The sequence below is a fragment of the Polyodon spathula genome, chromosome 6 (genome assembly GCF_017654505.1).
Source record: "Polyodon spathula isolate WHYD16114869_AA chromosome 6, ASM1765450v1, whole genome shotgun sequence".
In the NCBI taxonomy this organism is placed as follows: domain Eukaryota; kingdom Metazoa; phylum Chordata; class Actinopteri; order Acipenseriformes; family Polyodontidae; genus Polyodon; species Polyodon spathula.
This window is the reverse complement of record NC_054539.1, coordinates 55,893,729-55,912,505: the sequence shown is the minus strand read 5'-3', so window position 1 is coordinate 55,912,505 and position 18,777 is coordinate 55,893,729. Positions and strand designations below refer to the sequence as shown.

Genomic DNA, 18,777 nt, shown 5'->3' with positions numbered 1-18,777 from the left:
GTCATGCACTGGAAATACACATTTGCGAATATCTGTAAATAGTTTGGTTGTGTATGAACGCAGCATTAACATGTAGCTATGTAGGTCAGAGAATTAGATTTGTAATTTTTTTTAGCTGAGCGAGCATGTAAATCTAGGATCGCATGTTACTGTAAAGTCTTGGTTGTGATCTTCACATACATACATACAGCACTCAGTTTATTTTTTTAAACCAAAAAGTGGCCATGCATCTTCAAAAAAAATATAAACTTACATTTTGTTTCTTGAAACTTTTTTTCATACAAATGTAGTGTACCCAAGTGTTGAAAATAAATACTACCTTTCTGTAAAACGAAACATTTCTAAATAAAATATTTGACTGCCATTGAACTATTTTGTTCCCCTGCAAACTATAGATAAAACGAGGTTCATCTGTTCTGTAGTCATATGTGATGTCACGCTTCTTGGATACGGTGCCTGTGTCTGATTTGACTTCAACTTTTTGTTTGTTTTTATGTTTATGGGGCAATGCACTGTAGGCTACTCGATCAATTCAAATATCTCGTGCTTATTGAAGAAAATAAATATACACACACAGTTTAATTTGGAGCACGGTTATAAAAACAATCGATATGCTGTTTTTGTATATACGTTTAGTTACGTTGGTGTGAAAGGACCCTTTACGTTTTGCACACTAACATTAAAAATTGACAGCAGTCAAAAGCAAGTTTTATTTATTTATTTTGGTGTACTATTTAAAAGATCATGTGTATGTAGATTTAGCTAAATCTACATTATTTGGTGGCCTTTTCGTGAAGTCCGCAACTCACCCGTGAAATGTATGCTAAAATCGTATCCTTAGTTACAGCTAAAGAAAACACAACCGTAGCTTGTCAGTGGTCTGCCATCACCAGTGTAAAATACGAAATGGACGTGTGTGTGTGTATAATATATATATACGTATTAATAGTATATGGTATATATATATATAAATATATATATATATGGCTGAGGTATATGTATATTATATATTACATAACAATTATAAAATATATATTATATATTACCTTTTTAATATTTAGACACACACACATACTCTCCCTTCTCTATAGTGCATGTGATTGCAGCCTATCCATTTTTATAGCAGGCCATGTTCTTGTAGCATAAATTATTTTTAAATTCCTTCTGATCATGCAACATAACAGCATTGAGGTTACACAGCTCTGTCTCTGGTGTTTATTTTTACAGAGAAGGATTAAGGGTGAGGACTGCATGTAAAACAAAAAACAAAAAAAAAAACAGTTTATCATTTCAAAGGATTTCTGTGAACAGGATTATTACTAATTGACAGGAAATGCACTAATGAGTCTGTTTGTATGCATGTGTAAGCTTCTTTTTTAAAAGAGATCATTAGCTGTTATGGAGTTGCAGTTCTGGGGTTCGGTCAGTGTTAGGGTCGCATTTGGTTTCTCTAACTTGTTAATTTTCTGTTCGATCAGAAGGAATAGGATGTTTAGTGAAACACTCATGCAGTATATGCTGCAGATAGTTTAACTCCATTCTTGCATGCTAAATTTATATATAATATATATTACACACACACAGTGCCTATAAAGTTGGTTGGATAAGTGTCACACCCCTTGCAATAGCAATCCTAAATTAGCTCAGGTGTAACCAATCCCCTTCAGAATCGCACACCAAGTTAAGTTGTCTCACCTGTGTTAAATTGTAGTGATTCACATGATTTCAGGATAAATTCAGCAGTTCCTGTTCCAGTTCCCTCTGCTGGGTAGTGCATTTCAAAACAAAGACTCAGCCATGAGCACCAAGGCGCTTTCAAAAGAACTCTGGAACAAAGTTGTTGAAAGGCCCAGATCAGGGGATGGGTATAAAAAAAACATGAAAGACCTTGATTATCCCATGGAGCACGGTCAAAATGATTAAGAAGTGGAAGGTGTATGGCACAGCCAAGACCCTGCCTAGATCAGACTGTCCCTCCAAACTGGATGACCAAGCAAGAAGGAGACTAATCAGAGAGGCTACCAAGAGGCCAATGGCAACTTTGCAGGAGCTACAGGCTTTTATGGCCAAGTGTGACGACAATATCCCAAGCACTCCACAAATCTGGCTTGTATGGTAGGATGGCAAGAAGGAAACCATTCCTCAAGAAAGCCCACCTTGAATCCCATTTTGAAGTACGCAAAAACTTGGGAGATTCTATAGCCATGTGGCAAAAAGTTTTGTGGTCTGACGAAACTAAAATGGAACTTTTTGGCTTAAATACAAAGCTTAATGTTTGGCGCAAACCCAACAACGCGCATTATGGGGATGTTTCTCATCAGCAGGGACTGGGGCACTTGTCAGGATAGAAGGGAAAATGAATGTAGCAAAGTGCAGAGATGTCCTTGAGGAAAACTTGCTGCCCTCTGCAAGAAAGCTGAAACTGGGACGGAAGTTCACCTTTCAGCATGACAATGGCCCAAAGCACACAGCCAAAGCTACACTGGAGTGGCTAAGGAACAAAAAGCTAAATGTCCTTGAGTGGCCCAGTCAGAGCCTCGACCTAAATCTAATCGAAAATTTGTGTCATGACTTGAAGATTGCTGTCCATCAGCGCTTCCTAAGGAACTTGACAGAGCTTGAACAGTTTTGTAAAGAATGGTCAAATATTGCCAAATCTAGGTGTGCAAAGTTGGTAGAGTCCTATCCCAACAGACTCGCAGCTGGAATTGCTGCCAAGGATGCTTCCACCAAGTAGTAACTCGGGGGTGGAGACTTATGCGATTTATGATCTTTCAGTTTTGTATTTACTATATCATTTTTCTCAAACTTTTTTCACGTGATGTGAAAAAAGTTTGTGGGGGTGGAGACTTTCTATAGGCACTGTATGTATTTACTTTACTGATTCATATCTTATCTCGTGGCTAACTCCGTCTTTAGAGAACACTTTGGCTATAAGAACACATCGCTTGCTTCCCGAGGGTCGTTCTCTTAGCCGGAGACTACTGTACATCTGTTCTCACTCTCTCCTTCTAAGCATGATCACTGCCAAACTACATATTGTCATCCAAAAGGGCAGAGCTGAAATACATAAATACTCTTAAAGGGTCTGCATCCTTCTACCGCTGGATCATTACAAACTCCAAGCCAGCTTTAATTAATCAAAATGAGTTTTAAAAACAGTCCTTAAAAAAAAAAAAAAAACACTCCTTAAAACAGTTCTGAAGGTTTTGTGAATCGAATCTACTGTCCTAAAATATTCAGTAACATGCTGAGAAAGGACTGCTTGCTGCCTTCATTCCTTATTGGTTCAGAATACAGTTGTGGGTGATATACTTTCTCTTACACATCATTATTTTCTGGTACATTTGAATGTAATACCAGAAGTGAAATATACAGGAGATATAACAAGGCACACAGAAGGACAATTGGATTTTGGGGTACGGTAGGCATGGCTGTACAGTAGAAGCTTCTGCAGTTTAACCCTTACCTGACCCAAAGGAGGAACTCTAACAGATGATAGCCAACAGCATAACCCCAAAACCAGCTGGACGTGCTCTGCACAGGCTGTAACACACAAGTCGGATCATAAGTCAGGCAAAGCATGCTGTACTTAAAAGATCTTTCAAAATAAATAATAGTAAACCACAAGCAAGGGATGTACAAATAAAAGGTTACAGTTGATATCAAGGCTGTAAGCACTTCTTGGGGGATGTATTCAGAGCTAGCAGATGCATCCCGTGCAAAATCTCATTAAACACCAAAACCTTAAAATTACCAGGTTAATGTGTGGGTGTGTGTTTGTTTGTTTGTTTGTTTGTTTTTGTTTTGGTTTTTTTTTTTTTTCTCTCATTACTTCCATATAAGCCCACCTGATTGTAAGATCAACTGATTTGTTATGCAAGCAAAAACCCTTCTGGTTGTATTACATTTCCGTATGAGCTAAACGATGACAGGGTAAGGACCATATTGCCATTTTTGTAGAGTTTTAACATTAAGTTAATACTGTTGTGTAAGAGGGGACTTTAAACATGATACATTAACTTATTGTGAATCAAATAAACTGATATTGTAGCCAGAGACTACTATTAAACTTAGTGTTTTAAATTAGCTGAAAGTTCAGTGCATAGGATGATGTCTATACACACGATAAGATGTACTTGAATTTTGGTAGCCATGTAGTTTGATACCATTTGGTAGCATTCCTCTATCAATGTTGCATATACATTTTAAGTCTATTCTTTTCCTTTTTGAGTTACAATCACAAATAGAAAGCACTATAGACGTACAATAGTGACTGTGTAAACCCATGAAAAGAAACCATGGTTGCAAGAATAGAACAGTAAGAAAAAACGACGACACACCACAAATTTGTAGTACCCTGTACCGCATGGTGAGTCATTGTTTGTATCTGATTAACTACACATCAAACTGCACTAGTGTGGAGAACCCTTGATGCCTGCTGACTTTCTATCATGCTTGGCTGTAGCCATCCTTCCCCTTTTATGAGCATTACAGTCAAATAGGCCAAGTATTAGCCCTGTAAAAGAGTAACCATCGGTTTTGATAGGGACCTGGCAGTGAAAATGCGCAGCCATATTGTGCACAGGCCTCCACAACCTGATAAATTGCAGTGTCTCAGGCAGAACCAAAACTAACAGCCTCTCTGTGGCCTCTATTAACCATCCATGCAGAGCCAGGTAAAGCCTATTGCCTCTTCACTATTTCCTCTCTTCTTGCTTTCCAAAAGTGAATAGTCCTGCACATTTATCCTTGTTTTCCATTACCCAGCAAGAACAACATTTAGTTGAAGGACTGACCTGAAGTGACCTAAATTGAACTGAAATATCTGGGGAGACCGCCAGGAGGAAGAGTGACTGTAGTGTTCAAGACTCTTGCAAATTCTCTCAATTACCAATTTTATTAGTTTTATTCCATGTTTAGGAGCTCCACCTAATCAAATAGCTGTTAGGAGCAAACTAGTCTAAATTAGACTGTTATTAAAAGAAGACTTGGTATTTGGTATGGGAGTGCAACGGAAAAGAGAAAACAGCTTTAAGTTTACGTTCTGTATATTTTGTTCTGCAGCTACCATGTGTAACGGGGCTGTGTGTGATGCACCGACGTTACTGTTTCTGTCCCCTGGTAAAAGCTGTATAATCACAAATGCTGACATGCCTGTCTTTTGCAAACTGATTAAAACGCTCGCTTGCAGTGTGCAGGGTTGCCGGTTCGTGCCCAGCCTCAACCCTGTTGTTCATATAAGATCCTAGTATTCTAGAAATGCACAGGTTCCCAAGCAGGTCCATTGACAAATTTAGTGTGTGGTTCAGGTGCTGCACCAGGCCTGGAGAAAAAATTGGAGAAACACCTTTTTTATTTTTAAATCAAAACCAAACTGGTTTAAGTAAACACTGGGAGTATTTGCACCTGTGCCAGAAAGACGATGATTCTTGGTGATAAATCTCCCTGCCGACTTGTGAGGGCACTAAGTAACGGGAACCGGATACTCTGGACTGCTTGGCCTGACACTTCGTTATGAGGGTTAAAAGGAAGTCGGTCATATAGAAAAGAGAGCTTCAGTACCCCAACTTACTGACCCGAAAGGTAAATAATGTGGCAGAGCTGCGGATTACATGTGTGGCTGCGATCTTTACCAAGGAGTCGTGAGTGACAGTATAAATAGGGGTTGAAGTGGTGTATCTGTTCTTTTTGTTTTGGTTTAAAAGCATTTTGAACTGTAAGGACTTTGAGAGACCCCATTAGGAATAAAAACGTTTGAGTTTTGTTTGTCTGTAATTGTCTTGTGTTGTATATTACTAGACAGCTAAACACGATTCCGGAGCTGCTGCCAGAGGCCAGCACAAACCTGGAACACCACTGCACTGTATCGCAATACACTGTATTTGCACCGCTAGCACTAATTCACACACTAACAGACTTGTGTTTTGTGTTTTCTGGGGGTGCATAATAAAAACAGGACTATTATTTGCAGGGCAAACCTGGGGATTATAATTAAAGTAATACAGGCTGCTGTATTAGTTAACATCATTATTATTTACCATCAGGCACTGGACAAAACAAATTAAACAAACCTTTGCACCTGGATTACTATTGTCTGTCTGTTCTTTAATCACCTGCATCTGAACACTATTAACCACTTTCCCACAGCACTCCAGGATCTGACAGTTATCCTGAACATTCTGTAAAACTGGTTATTACTCTGAACTTGACATGACTGGTCTCCAATCATTCAATACGTATACAACACATTTACACAGTGAAATAGAATAGGAGGTTTCCCATCTGCTAACTATGGCAATCCTTTACCATGAACTTTACCTTGTCTGTACGATCCTGGTAGATGACCCGGACATTTTCTGTATGTGGGAACCAAAGGAATCGAAAATACTCTGACTTCTTCATGTGAAAATCCAAATTGTCCAAAACCTGAAGGGTGAATATTAAAAAAAGTTTGATCTCAGCATGTGTTACTGTAAAACTTAAATTCCTGGAAGTAACAGAATTCATGGAAAACAAACATTATTACTCTCATTAAGTGATCAAACTATTTTGAGGGTAAAAAAAAGTGTGTGCCTGATTTAACAAAGCTTTAGAAGGCAGTTAATAGGTTAACTATGCCATCAGAGCCACCTCACTATGCTGTAATTTAACAATAACACACACCTTGAAGTACCATATTGTGATTTAGAACATTACAAATTTATGCAGCAGTATAAAAACAATATAAAAATGAGGCTGAAGTGATTTGGCCTGCACTAAGAACCTCATGCTGCATTTTATCACTACAGTACACATGACAAAATGTTTGCTATACCCAGTTTAATCCAGGCTTCAGTGTTTGAGGTTATGTATAAATTTAGGGCCTACATAACCAGTAGCTGATCATGCGATTGCAGCAGTAATCCCTTTTTGTTTCCATGGGGCGTTCGTCATACACGCTTATGCCATGTAGACAGCATAGAAGTCAATTTAATTACTTGCACTTAACTGTATTACCCTGAGCCTCATATACACAGAGTGATTGTTACTAGGCTGCCTGTGGCAGTGTAAGACCTTCATAGCACCGAAGGGAAGGCTTTGATCAGCCCAACTCCCCAGTTCCGGTTTATACATTATAACATATCCATGTCTACCCATCTGAAAGCAGGCTAGTGACCGCATGTTCTTGAGTAAAAAAATTAAAATAAAAAAAAAATCAAACAGACCTTTTGATTAAAACAGCCTGGGGGCTTTGCTAGCAATAAATGACTCCTGGGGGGTTTTGGTAGGCGTCTCTAAGACAGCAGCTGTGTTTGGAGGACAGGCAGATGAAAGGCCTTCCCTTAACAAGAACATTAAATCCACTGTGCGTCCAAACCTACAGCTATACATAATTCAAAAAGCTTTTTCAGTAAAACAGTGAAAGAAAAGTGTGTCAGGAGTGGAGGAGGTGAAGATCTGCATTAGATCGATATATAAAGAACTAAAGTATGACTAATCTGGAATGTGGGAGGATGAAGTGCCCAAAGAGAATAATAAGCCAATTTTGCAAAGTCTATAAAACGATGCAGCAAAACGACTCATATGAGTTGTTTTTAAAAAAAAAATTAAATTAAAAACACTCCATCCAGGATAGAGTTAGACTAGTTCCAATGAGTGATTTTGAACGGAATATAGCAGAAGGAGCTTGCCTTACTGAATTCAACGTGGACCAATCTGTTCATCATTTTAGCTGTCGCCTGTGGCAGATTCAAGCCAAGTAGTAAATCTGCTTGTTGCCCCCCAACACTGCAACATGCTTCCAACCTGCCCCAAGTTCCTATAATTTCATAACATATATTTTCAATTTGTTTCTTGATTTATCCTACTTTCTTTTGTTGCAATGCTATTTTAGTATTGGAATGGCCAGCCGCATACAATTGTAGAATTCATCATTCCTCCCACTAAACAAATTGCCTCTGCTGTCTTTTCCTTTTTACTTTTCCTCTGTTACATGTCTAATATAGCCATCCTATTTCGTGTGCCTTTTCAATGCATTCCCAATAAGTTGTGAGATAAAGCACTACATTAATGCAACAAGCCAACCAAGACATGAACTCCATACTAATGAACCTGTTTAAAATGAGTCGCTTAACATTCTGTCGAAGTCCAAACCACAAGAAGACAGGGGAGCTTGAAAGAGGTGCATGATCACCAATCACACATTCTCCTTTCTGCAGTCTGCCATGCATTTCTAATCTAAGCAAGCTTTCTGACCAAGTCTTGGTTTGGCTTCAGTGTGTGATTATCACACAATCACAAAAGACATTCTCTCATTTCTCAAGCCTTGCTGCAATAATATGACTAGCAAGCCATCACATATTGTGTAGTGACAGTTTGTTTGTCATTCCAACCAGCCATACAGTAATAATACAAGTTGAATATGTTGTGCATGGCATTTCTTATTGTGTAAGAAATATCATCTTGTGCCTTTTGGGAGAGGCCATTCTGGCTGCTTCAACTGTTCAGAATATCAATAGGTGACACCCTACATATTAATAAATCAGCAAAGCAACGATTGCACTATGGAACTGATAATACAGGTTCAAGTGTTTTTTTTGTTTAGTTTTTTACTTTAGAATTATGCCATATACTCTATGCATAGGTCGACATCTCTAAGCAGGGGGGTGCCTTTAGTGAGTGTCCGTCTCTAACATTTTGTAAAATTCCAGGAAGACTCTTATTTATATAGTTATAAGGAATTGCTTTCAACCCTGGTCCTTAAAGAGTAAGTAGCAGGGTTCCAACAAAGTGTTATACATCCCCATGTGTTGCTTGTTACAATTGTTTAAATAATGTACCTGTAATTCTTTTCATGGCGAACATGCTGACAACTATTTACACTTATAACTTTAAAGTCTGTTTCAAAGCTCTTTTTAAAATGGCCGCTCTAGTGCACTGGGGTTCGAGATCTGTCCTCTAAATCACTGCAGGAAGAGCGATTATTTTTTTTTTTTTTATTTATTTTTTTTATAAAAAAGACAAGCAATTTGGCTTTTCAGTTCCATAAAGACTACAAAATAAAGTAAATTAAGAAATGCTCAAATAAACCCATTACATTCAATGACAAATATCACTGTCTTTTGAATTTATTATGTTTCTTTTAGTACTATTGTGTATTCTAGTTTTGGATGAGATTCAATTAAAAAAATAACTAGTTGAATCAAACCTGGACTGTTGGGGGTTACTTGGGCACCAGGGTTTAAAACCATTGGTTTAAGCAAAGGCTGTAAAGTCAATTGAACAGGCTCCTGGTGTTGTGTGTTTTTTTTTTTTTTTTTTTTTTTTTTTTAATAAAGTAAACATAACTGAAACGCAGTGACATAAAGAGCATGGGATTGGTTCATAAAGTACCATAATCTTTTTAGTCATTGTTTCATAAATACTGCTTGGTCCTATGTGTTTAGCACTTTGTTGCTGCAAGTCCTGTGAAACCAATGTTTACAAAGCTTAGACAAATGCATGAATCATATCATCAGTGCACACAAAACTATAATTAAGCCATTTGCATTAAAGTTGTATCTCGGTGGATTTTTTTTTTTGTTTCAGTCTATTCTCTGGATGTAATCAAATGCCCAGGTGACTTCTAGAAAAATAAAATTATTATTTTTAGAAATGTGGTACAGTATGAGAACCCCTGTGTTGCTGCAATGTCTAGTGATCATATGAGATTCTCTCAGTTAAATGGATATGCTCCCTTGCTAGTTTATAAGCAGTGTGCTGAGAGTAGTTGACCTTTTTTCCACCCAAACTACTAAGAAGGATTTACAATGATTTGCATAACATAAATCTAAAACAGACCATCCATTTTAGATGTGGTACTGTATATATTAATACATACATGTATGTACAGTATACTGTTATAATAAAATAAAAACAGTTAGCTGATGTGTTTTGACAGTAAATGTGGTGCATATAGAAACTGGATTGTGGGCCTTGGTTCTATTTGACTGTACCAAGTTTTAGTTTATTTTTTCTGAAATGTTCATATATCACACAATCATCTTACATTGTCCAGCAGGAAAGAGGTCACATATTTTATCAATACACTGCTGTCTGTTCTACCTATTCCATTAGCCATTGCATTTAAATGTATTCATTTAACAGATTGTGTATTTAATATATGTTTTTATTTAATTTTTTTTATTTGCTTAATTATAATGCAATCATTTCCTATCAAGGGTTATTAGCAAAGACAACAAGTTATATTCTCAAAGCTGTTTATTCTAAAGAAACTAACACAACAAAAACACTTTAACATTACAAACATAACTGTAATTTATGAGCTTGTGTTTTTGCCCTGTTTTTGGAATAAATAGCTTTGAGAATCTAGTCCATTGTCTATGGTAAAGAATACTGTAAACCCTCAGTTTAAATATTTACAGTAAAACCTGAAAGATAATATTTTTATATAGCACCTTTCATAGTGGACCACAATCACAAAACGCTTTACAGAGGTAGGCTGTGAACTGCAGGATGGAGCACAAGGTGGTTAAGTGACTTGCTCAGGGTCACACAGTGAGTCAGTCAGTGGCAGAAGTGTGATGTGATACAAGCCCTGGACTTTAACCACTGGACCACACTGCCTGCCCTGTTTTTTTTTTGTTTTTTTTTGTTAATGGCATGTTTCATTTGTTTTTTTCAAAGCTGAGATATGTGTTACTTTGCAGTTCAAAGTCCATATGAATATGAATGCAGACTGAGGGAGAATGGTGCTGACCCATGTCATTGGGCAAGAAGTTTCGATAAGCACACCATTTTCCTGTTTTACAGTTGCTTACCTCACAGAATGGATAGTTCAGGGGTCATCACAGGGTTCGGTAGTTCCAGTTTCCAGGCTGACTGGGATTACATAGTGGTTTAAGTTATCTCACAGCCTTGATACTTGATATACAGAAGCATTGCTGTGATGCCTGTCTGATTCAGTTAGATCAGTCAGAAACAGCTGTTTTCAGCACCATGGACAACAACCCTCAGTCTCTGATTTGAGAGTGCAAAATTCTTAAAGCTGCAGTGTTCCACAGTCATGATGTGGTGATGGGACCAAGTGTGAATATTTAAAGAGATGGATTAAAAAATGACCAGCAGCTAAAATTTCTGTTCCCTCCAGTTGTCATTTTTTAAATATGAAATATATTCTAAGCAGAACCCTTATAAAAGTTTACCATGGTAAATTTGCACAGTAATTTTGCAGTTTTCCCATGCTAATTTCTGTAGGTATACTAAGCATTTACTGTGGTTTTCCAAGGTTCACCATGTTTTTGTGTTTGCTTTACCGTACCTCTCTGGGATTTACTGCTTACACATGTTTTTACTAAAGGGACTTTTTTTTTATATATATATAAATGAAACAATAGAAAATGATACAAAACATACATAAACAGGTAAGAAATTCCATATTACTAAAATGTATTAAACTATTTCTAATAAGCTCACGTTAGATGAATTTTATGCCACTGCGTGCATTCTCTTTAGAATGGAACGCACTGCTGATGGTACTCAAATTGCTTTAAGAGCTCCGTTTTCTTGAGTTAAATGCCTGTTTAAGAATGAGCAAGTTATTTATTGGCAAACCATGACATGTTTGACAAAATATGAGATCTACACAAGTATTTTTGTTTTTTTAAAAATACCACTAGTTGGCAAATGGCTAGCTTAATACTAGATGGCAGACGGCTAGCTTGTGGGTCATAGTTGCAGTAGTTTATAATTGTGAATTGCACACAAACAGAGGCTCATTTATAATTAGGGCTTCTGATTTTTGGTGTTTTGCCACTGCTTTTATACTCTCCTTTTAATAATTAAATTGATACCTGTTAAGCCATTTATGTATCTCAATCACAACTGAGGAACTTGTTAATAGTATAAATTGAATTAGTTTACGTGTCTTTCTGTTAAACAACTAAATGGGCTTTTCAATTGGCCAAGCCTAAATATTTAATTTCCAAGCAGAATATACAAATGAGATTGTAACCTTAATAAATGACTAATCTTTATAAAGCTATAATGAAAAATGTAAAAGTATTTTATGCTGGACCCACTATTACAATAAATATGTATAATTATATTTGCATTAATAAATATAAGTCACTGCTGATTTTACATGAGAAAGTAAGACTTACGATTTAAAAGCCCATTTAGTTGTTTCACAGATCGTTTTACTAATAATGTGTTTCTCAGTTTGATTGACATACATGAATGGCTTAACAAGTATCAATTGAATTCTTAAAAGGAGAGTATTAAAGTTAGGCTAAAACACAGAAAATCAGAAGCCCTAGTTATAACATAGATGTGTACGTTTCATAATATACGTTGGCATTTTGAAATATTGTTTGCAGTTCAAGGTATGGGAATACTACAAATTAAACTTTAACCAGAAATTACTAGGCTATTTCATTTCAGGAACATGATGGAGGCCTAAATGTGTCGCATAATACAGCTGCACACTTCAGAAACTTTACAATCTATAAATACTATTTAAAAAAAAAAGAAAGAAAGAAAGAAAGAAAGAAAATGTACTGAAAGCCCCCTGACATTTATTTATTTATTTATTGGAAAGTGGGCTTGTGGAGTTTAAGTGATGAGAGACTGCACACAAGGTAACCTGAATGAACTCTCTGTCACATCCCAGCCCTGGATTGCTGGGAGCGATGCTAGTGTTGAGTTAACATGGCTGGCTGGAGCATATAAATGACAGATCCGATTTACTGGTAAATGACAAATTAAAAAAACAAGCATGAGCTAACATATTGTAGCAAAGTATGGTTGCTGGGTTCTTATTGAATACTATTGGGGAGGCACTTTTTAAAATAAAGAAACAGTTTATATATTTAGTTTCAATCACGGCCGACCCTATGTATTTGATTCTCTCCAAAGCAGAATAAAACTCTGAATCCATAAGACTACCTTATTCTAACACTTTGATTACCCTAGATTGCTTAGCCTCCCACCCCCAGCTTTTGAATAGCATCCTGCCTAAATCACTACAGTTATTCGCTTTTACCCTTGTGTACACAGAGTTCAGCCTCAGGACTGTCCACTTTTCTTTACATGGTTACTTCCCAGCACGACATCGTGTGCTTTTGAAATCCGCCAAACACAAGGCATAAATACCCTTAAACCATCTGATCCTTACTGTCATTTTTTTGAAGGCTAATTACTGAACTTTTTTGGAATCCATATAAGCATGTGTGCCTGCAACCGTGGGAGGTACAACAAAGTCCTTTTCCGTTCCGATTGTGTGCTTGCTGCTTCTGCTTTACTCCCACCTTCCATCCTTTATAACGTCCAAAGGAACATGCTTTTCAGCGAATCCCATCTAAAAGATAATTGTCTTGAGGATCCTGGGCAGGTCAATATAGGAATGTCATCTATAGTGACTGGTCAGAAATGGCTCACTAAAATATAAACTTGAACACCAGTACAGTCGGGATTGCTTTGATATTTATAATTCCCATTCTGTATTATTCAGCCATGGAGTGTACAGTAATTAAACAGATTGTGCTTCTTTACTTTGCAGAGATGCAAATCAAGCCAGATAACATGGTTTATAGTATTCAAACAAAGCTCCATCTATGCTGCTGCTGCAGGTGTCAAGATGAATGTCTTAATTCATTGTACTGTGTATATTGCTCCAATAGGTTACTAAGGTGTAACACAAGTTTGTAGTATTAGTAAATTCCAGTTTCTTCACGTATGTTCAAAGTATCTATTTTTTTTATTTATTTATTTTTAATTACCAACCATATGTGAATTTAACGCAGTTCACTAGGCGAGGCAACGGCTGCATGAACATGGGAGCATGGAAAGCAAAGGGTGTAAGAGGTAAGGTGTGATTTGTTTACACTGATGAAGGCACAAGCTGACATTTGTCAATTTGACAAACACTAGAACTGCCCATGGGAACTTTTCATCCCAGGCAAAAAAAAAAAAAGCTTGATTCCCTCTACTGTGAGTCAGCCATGATCAAACTGTTACATGATTAAATCCTGTTCATGTTCTTGTTTCACCATACAAGAGGAGGCTGGATCAAGAGTACTGAAGCTGAAGTACTGAGTGTTGTTCAATAATAAATTCATATATTAACAGTAAGGCAACACATTGCCATCTGTGGATGGTAGCTAAACCACTGGGTACAACTTAAAAGGTTTATTTATTACGATATATAGCAATTACACTCAAATACTGTATGCTGGGGTCTAGATTTAACCCAGAGACCTTTTGTTGCTGAATCCCTGTCTTATCAACTGAGAGAAGAGTAAAACAGCTAGACCTGATATACTGAACTCATCTTAACCATTCAATAAGGTCAATTCACCCAATATTCAGGTCTCTCTCCTCTTGCTGTCTAAATGACAACACAAGAGGGTCATTGATTAGGTCCAGCTGGGTTTCCTCATGCTGTCTATTGAAAAAACAGATGCTATGCAGCTCTCTCTTTTGCTGATAAGTACAGTCCTCAGGGATAGAGTTTATGCTACTTGACTGTTATGAAATGATGCTTCTGCATTTGCCATACACTCCAGATGCTATTTTGCTCTATCCTCCCTAAAATGTTAGCTTTCTTTCTTTCTTTCTTTCTTTCTTTCTTATTACTCAAACATCATTGTTTTTGAAAAGGTACAGTAATACAATTTGTGCTACTGTCTGTCCTTTTAGTGTTTACAAGGCCTGAGTTTGATTACCCATTCGTAAAAGCATTTGTATCCATGTATAAAACAACAAAGAGGAAATATAAAACAAAGAAAATAGCAACTTAATCAAAAATTGAACTGTACGAGATGTGTAACTAAATGGGACAAAGCAGTCCAAATTGGTTACAGTTGACTATCCACACCTTTCACTGTGGCAATCAAACCTGCTAATGAGGTGTATCGGAGACAATATTAGTTTTAATGGAAACTTCAGACCGGACCTGGATGGTGAAAAGTAATTTATCAGTTGGTTAGACTTGTTGAAAAGAAATACCTTCACGTGTATGAAAATGTCATCCAATTACACTTTGTAGTCCAATTTTACTTCTTTTTTACACTTTACCTAGAATCTCAGAAATTTCTCCTGATTCATTATAAGAATTACTATGAGTGTTCTTCTTGCATTCTTTGGGTTGTGTCTTGTCTTGCTTTGAATGCTGCCAACTTCAAATTTACCTGCCAAATTCAATGGTGAGCATTTTTACAAAAGGGTTTACATTTCAGACAAAGAAAGGCCTAAAGCTTTAAAGATTTGTTGAAGACATAAGTCAGAGAATATAAATACAGTTACATCACTAAAGTCATTTGGCATACAGTAAGACCTCAACTCCAAACAACTTATTGCTGCCCCCTAGTGTTTATAAAATGAGGAATGGAATGCGATGGGAGGGAGATGGAATAGCAAAAAGGAAACAACCAGAAAGCTTTGGCTTGGGTTAATTCTGATTGGATACTTTGCTTGTTGGTCTGCTTCTAATTAATCAAAAGATAACCCCTTAAAACAGGCCTTCAGGGAGAGAAACATACTCTGGCACAGTGAAAAACACCACTGCAGGTCATTATCTGCCGGTTAAGGACATCTGAGTCCTCATTGATACTTGCATAATAATAATTTAAAAAGTTTCCCTGGAGTAGTGGGAAACTGGCCCTTAACAGGTTAACCCCAGCACAAATCCTAAAAGTATGACTGCTTATTCTAAATTGGTAACTCCTGTTGTAATTTCTCATTAACCCGCTCAGACTTGATATATTTCAAAGCCAGTAATATACGTCTACACAAATTAGACATGTCACATAATCAGGCCGCAAGAGTAATTTCAAGACACATCATTGCGATACATAAGAGAAGCTTAATTAACTACAATTACCAGCTAAAATCAATTGGCTCCTATATTTATCAGATGGAGGCTGTTCACCACTCTTAAACCTCTTTAAAACTTTACTGCAGTGTAACATGGTAAAAGCAGAGCAAAATGCAGTAAAAGATTGTGAAGGAAAAACACAGGTACCACACACTGGATCACGAAGTGTGGTAAAGCACTTCAAATGCAAAGTCGAATGCTTCTAAAAACACTAGAATGGATATTAAGGGCTTCTGGTTTTATTTCTGAGCACTATATGCGCACAACAAAGGATAAAATGCATTTTTATTTGTGGCAAAGCAACGTATAAAAGTGAGTAAATAAATAGTTCCTAGTATAATTTTAACCAAGGCCCATGCCTCAGGTGCCTCATAGCTGGCTACAGCCTTGGTGATGCAACACTTTTTGACATAGCTGTAAATAGTAAACACCAGTACGTGTTTGGGAGGCTTCTAAAATATTTACTTTTAAAATGACTTGAGCCACCTCTATCAGTAGATGGAATCCTATGAAAAATATGTGAAGTGCTATACTAGCTTTCTGTGCATGGACAGTGATCAATGTAGGAACAACAAATTGGGTGTGTTTTTTTTTTTTTCTTTCATTATACTGGAACAGCCTGATTTTCTAGCAGGTCAACTCTTCAGGCAATGTTCTCCCCACAGGTAAGTCATTGTGCTCCCGTTAAGCTGATACTTGGTCGCATCCTCTGAGTAATCCACAGTAATCAAGTCATAGCTCAAGTCTTTCTGGCAGGATCGTTTTCCAGTATATATTGATGTACAGCCCACACAAGCACACTGAAGCCTGACATTTTCTCCACTTTAAACAATGAATAGACTACAAACCTGATTTTTATGTTTCCAACCAGAAAGTAGCCTATCCTTTTCAGACGAGTTAACAATGCAATTTAATGTATGTGTTACAAATAACAAAATACTTGAATTAACTAATTATTGGATAATTAAACATGAAATGTATCTTAATGGTATAAGTTCCTAGCTTAAATACATGTTCCTAAATGCTGAAATTATGTTAGGAAATGATACCTTTAAGACACAGTTCATTCTCCACCTGGTCTGAAGCACATGCTAATTATGATAAGGGTCAACTAATGGCACAATATAGATTTATGAATCAAACGAATATGTTAATGAGAAAATTGGTGTAATGTTTTTCAATGGTAAAGGGCATTTATGCATCACCCAATTAAATATTACTAGTAGTCTAAAAAACAGTAATAGTCTAGTTAAGACTTGCATAACAAATGGATAAGAATGTTGTTAGCTACAGGGCTGGAATTACAGAGCATATACTGATGAACAACACAGCACTCGGTAACACAAAAAAAATGTGCCTTTCTTTATTCATTCAGTCCAAAGTTCAGAAAATTCAGGCAGTAAACCCCCTCCTTATATATTAGCTTGCTAGTGCCAATTTAACAGGAAAATTCATCCATATGGGAGCTAATTCAATCGGGTAGGAAGGCTCCCAACCCATCTAACTAGCCTAACCACAGCTCAGCCAGATTAATCCATAGCTCTAAAGCTGGAAGACATGTATGAGAAATTACATTTACTATAGTTACTGCATATAGCTTGTAAGTTCTCATGTAAAATGCACATGCTGATCTGTCCACAAGCTTTGTTTCTTGAGTACATATGTGATTTGCTTTCCTTTAATTTAAAACTGTTGAGCGCAGTATCTACTGTTGTGACACCAGTGGTTGCTCCACCTGTTGGCCAAGAACTTCCCTTTTTTATTTAAAAAAGAAATTCAAGGCGGTTGTAGATCTTTGTGAATGTTTTCTATGCAAGTTTATTACAACTATATCTACTGGCAAATATTGTAAATAAACGCCAGGGCTTTATTTTTTTTAAATGTATTTCTTTTTTTGTTTTGAGAGAGAGAGAGAGAGAAACAATAACAAACCACTCCACACATCCCCCCCACTAATTAATTGTGATGCATAAGAGGCTGGAACTTGAGGGCAAAATGGTTTGAGACATAGAGTAGGGCTCGTTGTCTTTGTCTAAGTGGTTTTGCAATACCACATCACACATACTTTTACTATGCACTCATTAGATGAAATTGGCAATTTAATGCTTTTGAGAGTATTTGTTTATCAATAATGTTTTTTAATCAATTGTATATCCCCCCCCCCCCCCCATTGATATTATTGTTCAAATTTAACATTGGATTCAGATCATTTTATTGCTCATGCACACCTTATATAAATATGAATTTGTGCTTTCATCAGTCACATTCCAGCTGGATGAAAACAATTCTTCAGATAGTGATACAAAAATAAAAATCTGATAAAGTTCAGATCAATCTTAATAAAGGAGGTGGTTAAACAATGTTTCTCTGTATTTGGATCAAAAGCTTTATCACCTTCGGCAAGAAAAACAATATAGGAATTAATAATAAACAAACTCGACTTTAGGAGGATGCCATCATAGTCGGCAAGGTACAGAAGCATTGGCAGGTCTTGAACATAAAGTTTACAAACGAGAGGAGGCCGTTCGGCCCATCTTGCTCGTTTGGTTGTTAGCAGCTTATTGATCCAAGAATCTCATCAAGCAGCTTCTTGAAGGATCCCAGGGTGTCAGCTTCAACAACATTACTGGGGGGAGTTGGTTCCAGACCCTCACAATTCTCTGTGTAAAAAAGTGTCTCCTATTTTCTGTTCTGAATGCCCCTTTGTCTAATCTCCATTTGTGACCCCTGGTCCTTGTTTCTTTTTTCAGGTCAAAAAAGTCCCTTGAGTTGACATTGTCAATACCTTTTAGAATTGTTAATGCTTGAATTAGGTCGCTGCATAGTCTTCTTTGTTCAAGACTGAATAGATTCAATTCTTTTAGTCTGTCTGCATTTGACATGCCTTTTAAGCCCAGAATAATTCTGGTCGCTCTTCTTTG

The 18,777-nt window shown here is 36.9% G+C and overlaps 1 protein-coding gene across 1 annotated transcript in view; it reads right to left on the bottom strand.

The window, feature by feature from the left end:
• LOC121317358 (L-gulonolactone oxidase-like) overlaps positions 1 to 18,777 on the bottom strand; it is a 91,002-nt gene that overhangs the window by 24,992 nt on the left and 47,233 nt on the right. The window contains exons 8-9 of the mRNA XM_041253206.1: positions 6,322 to 6,429; positions 3,470 to 3,546 (exon numbers count right to left, since the gene is read on the bottom strand). Coding sequence (XP_041109140.1) covers positions 3,470 to 3,546; positions 6,322 to 6,429 — 185 coding nt within the window. The remainder of the gene's footprint in view (positions 1 to 3,469; positions 3,547 to 6,321; positions 6,430 to 18,777) is intronic.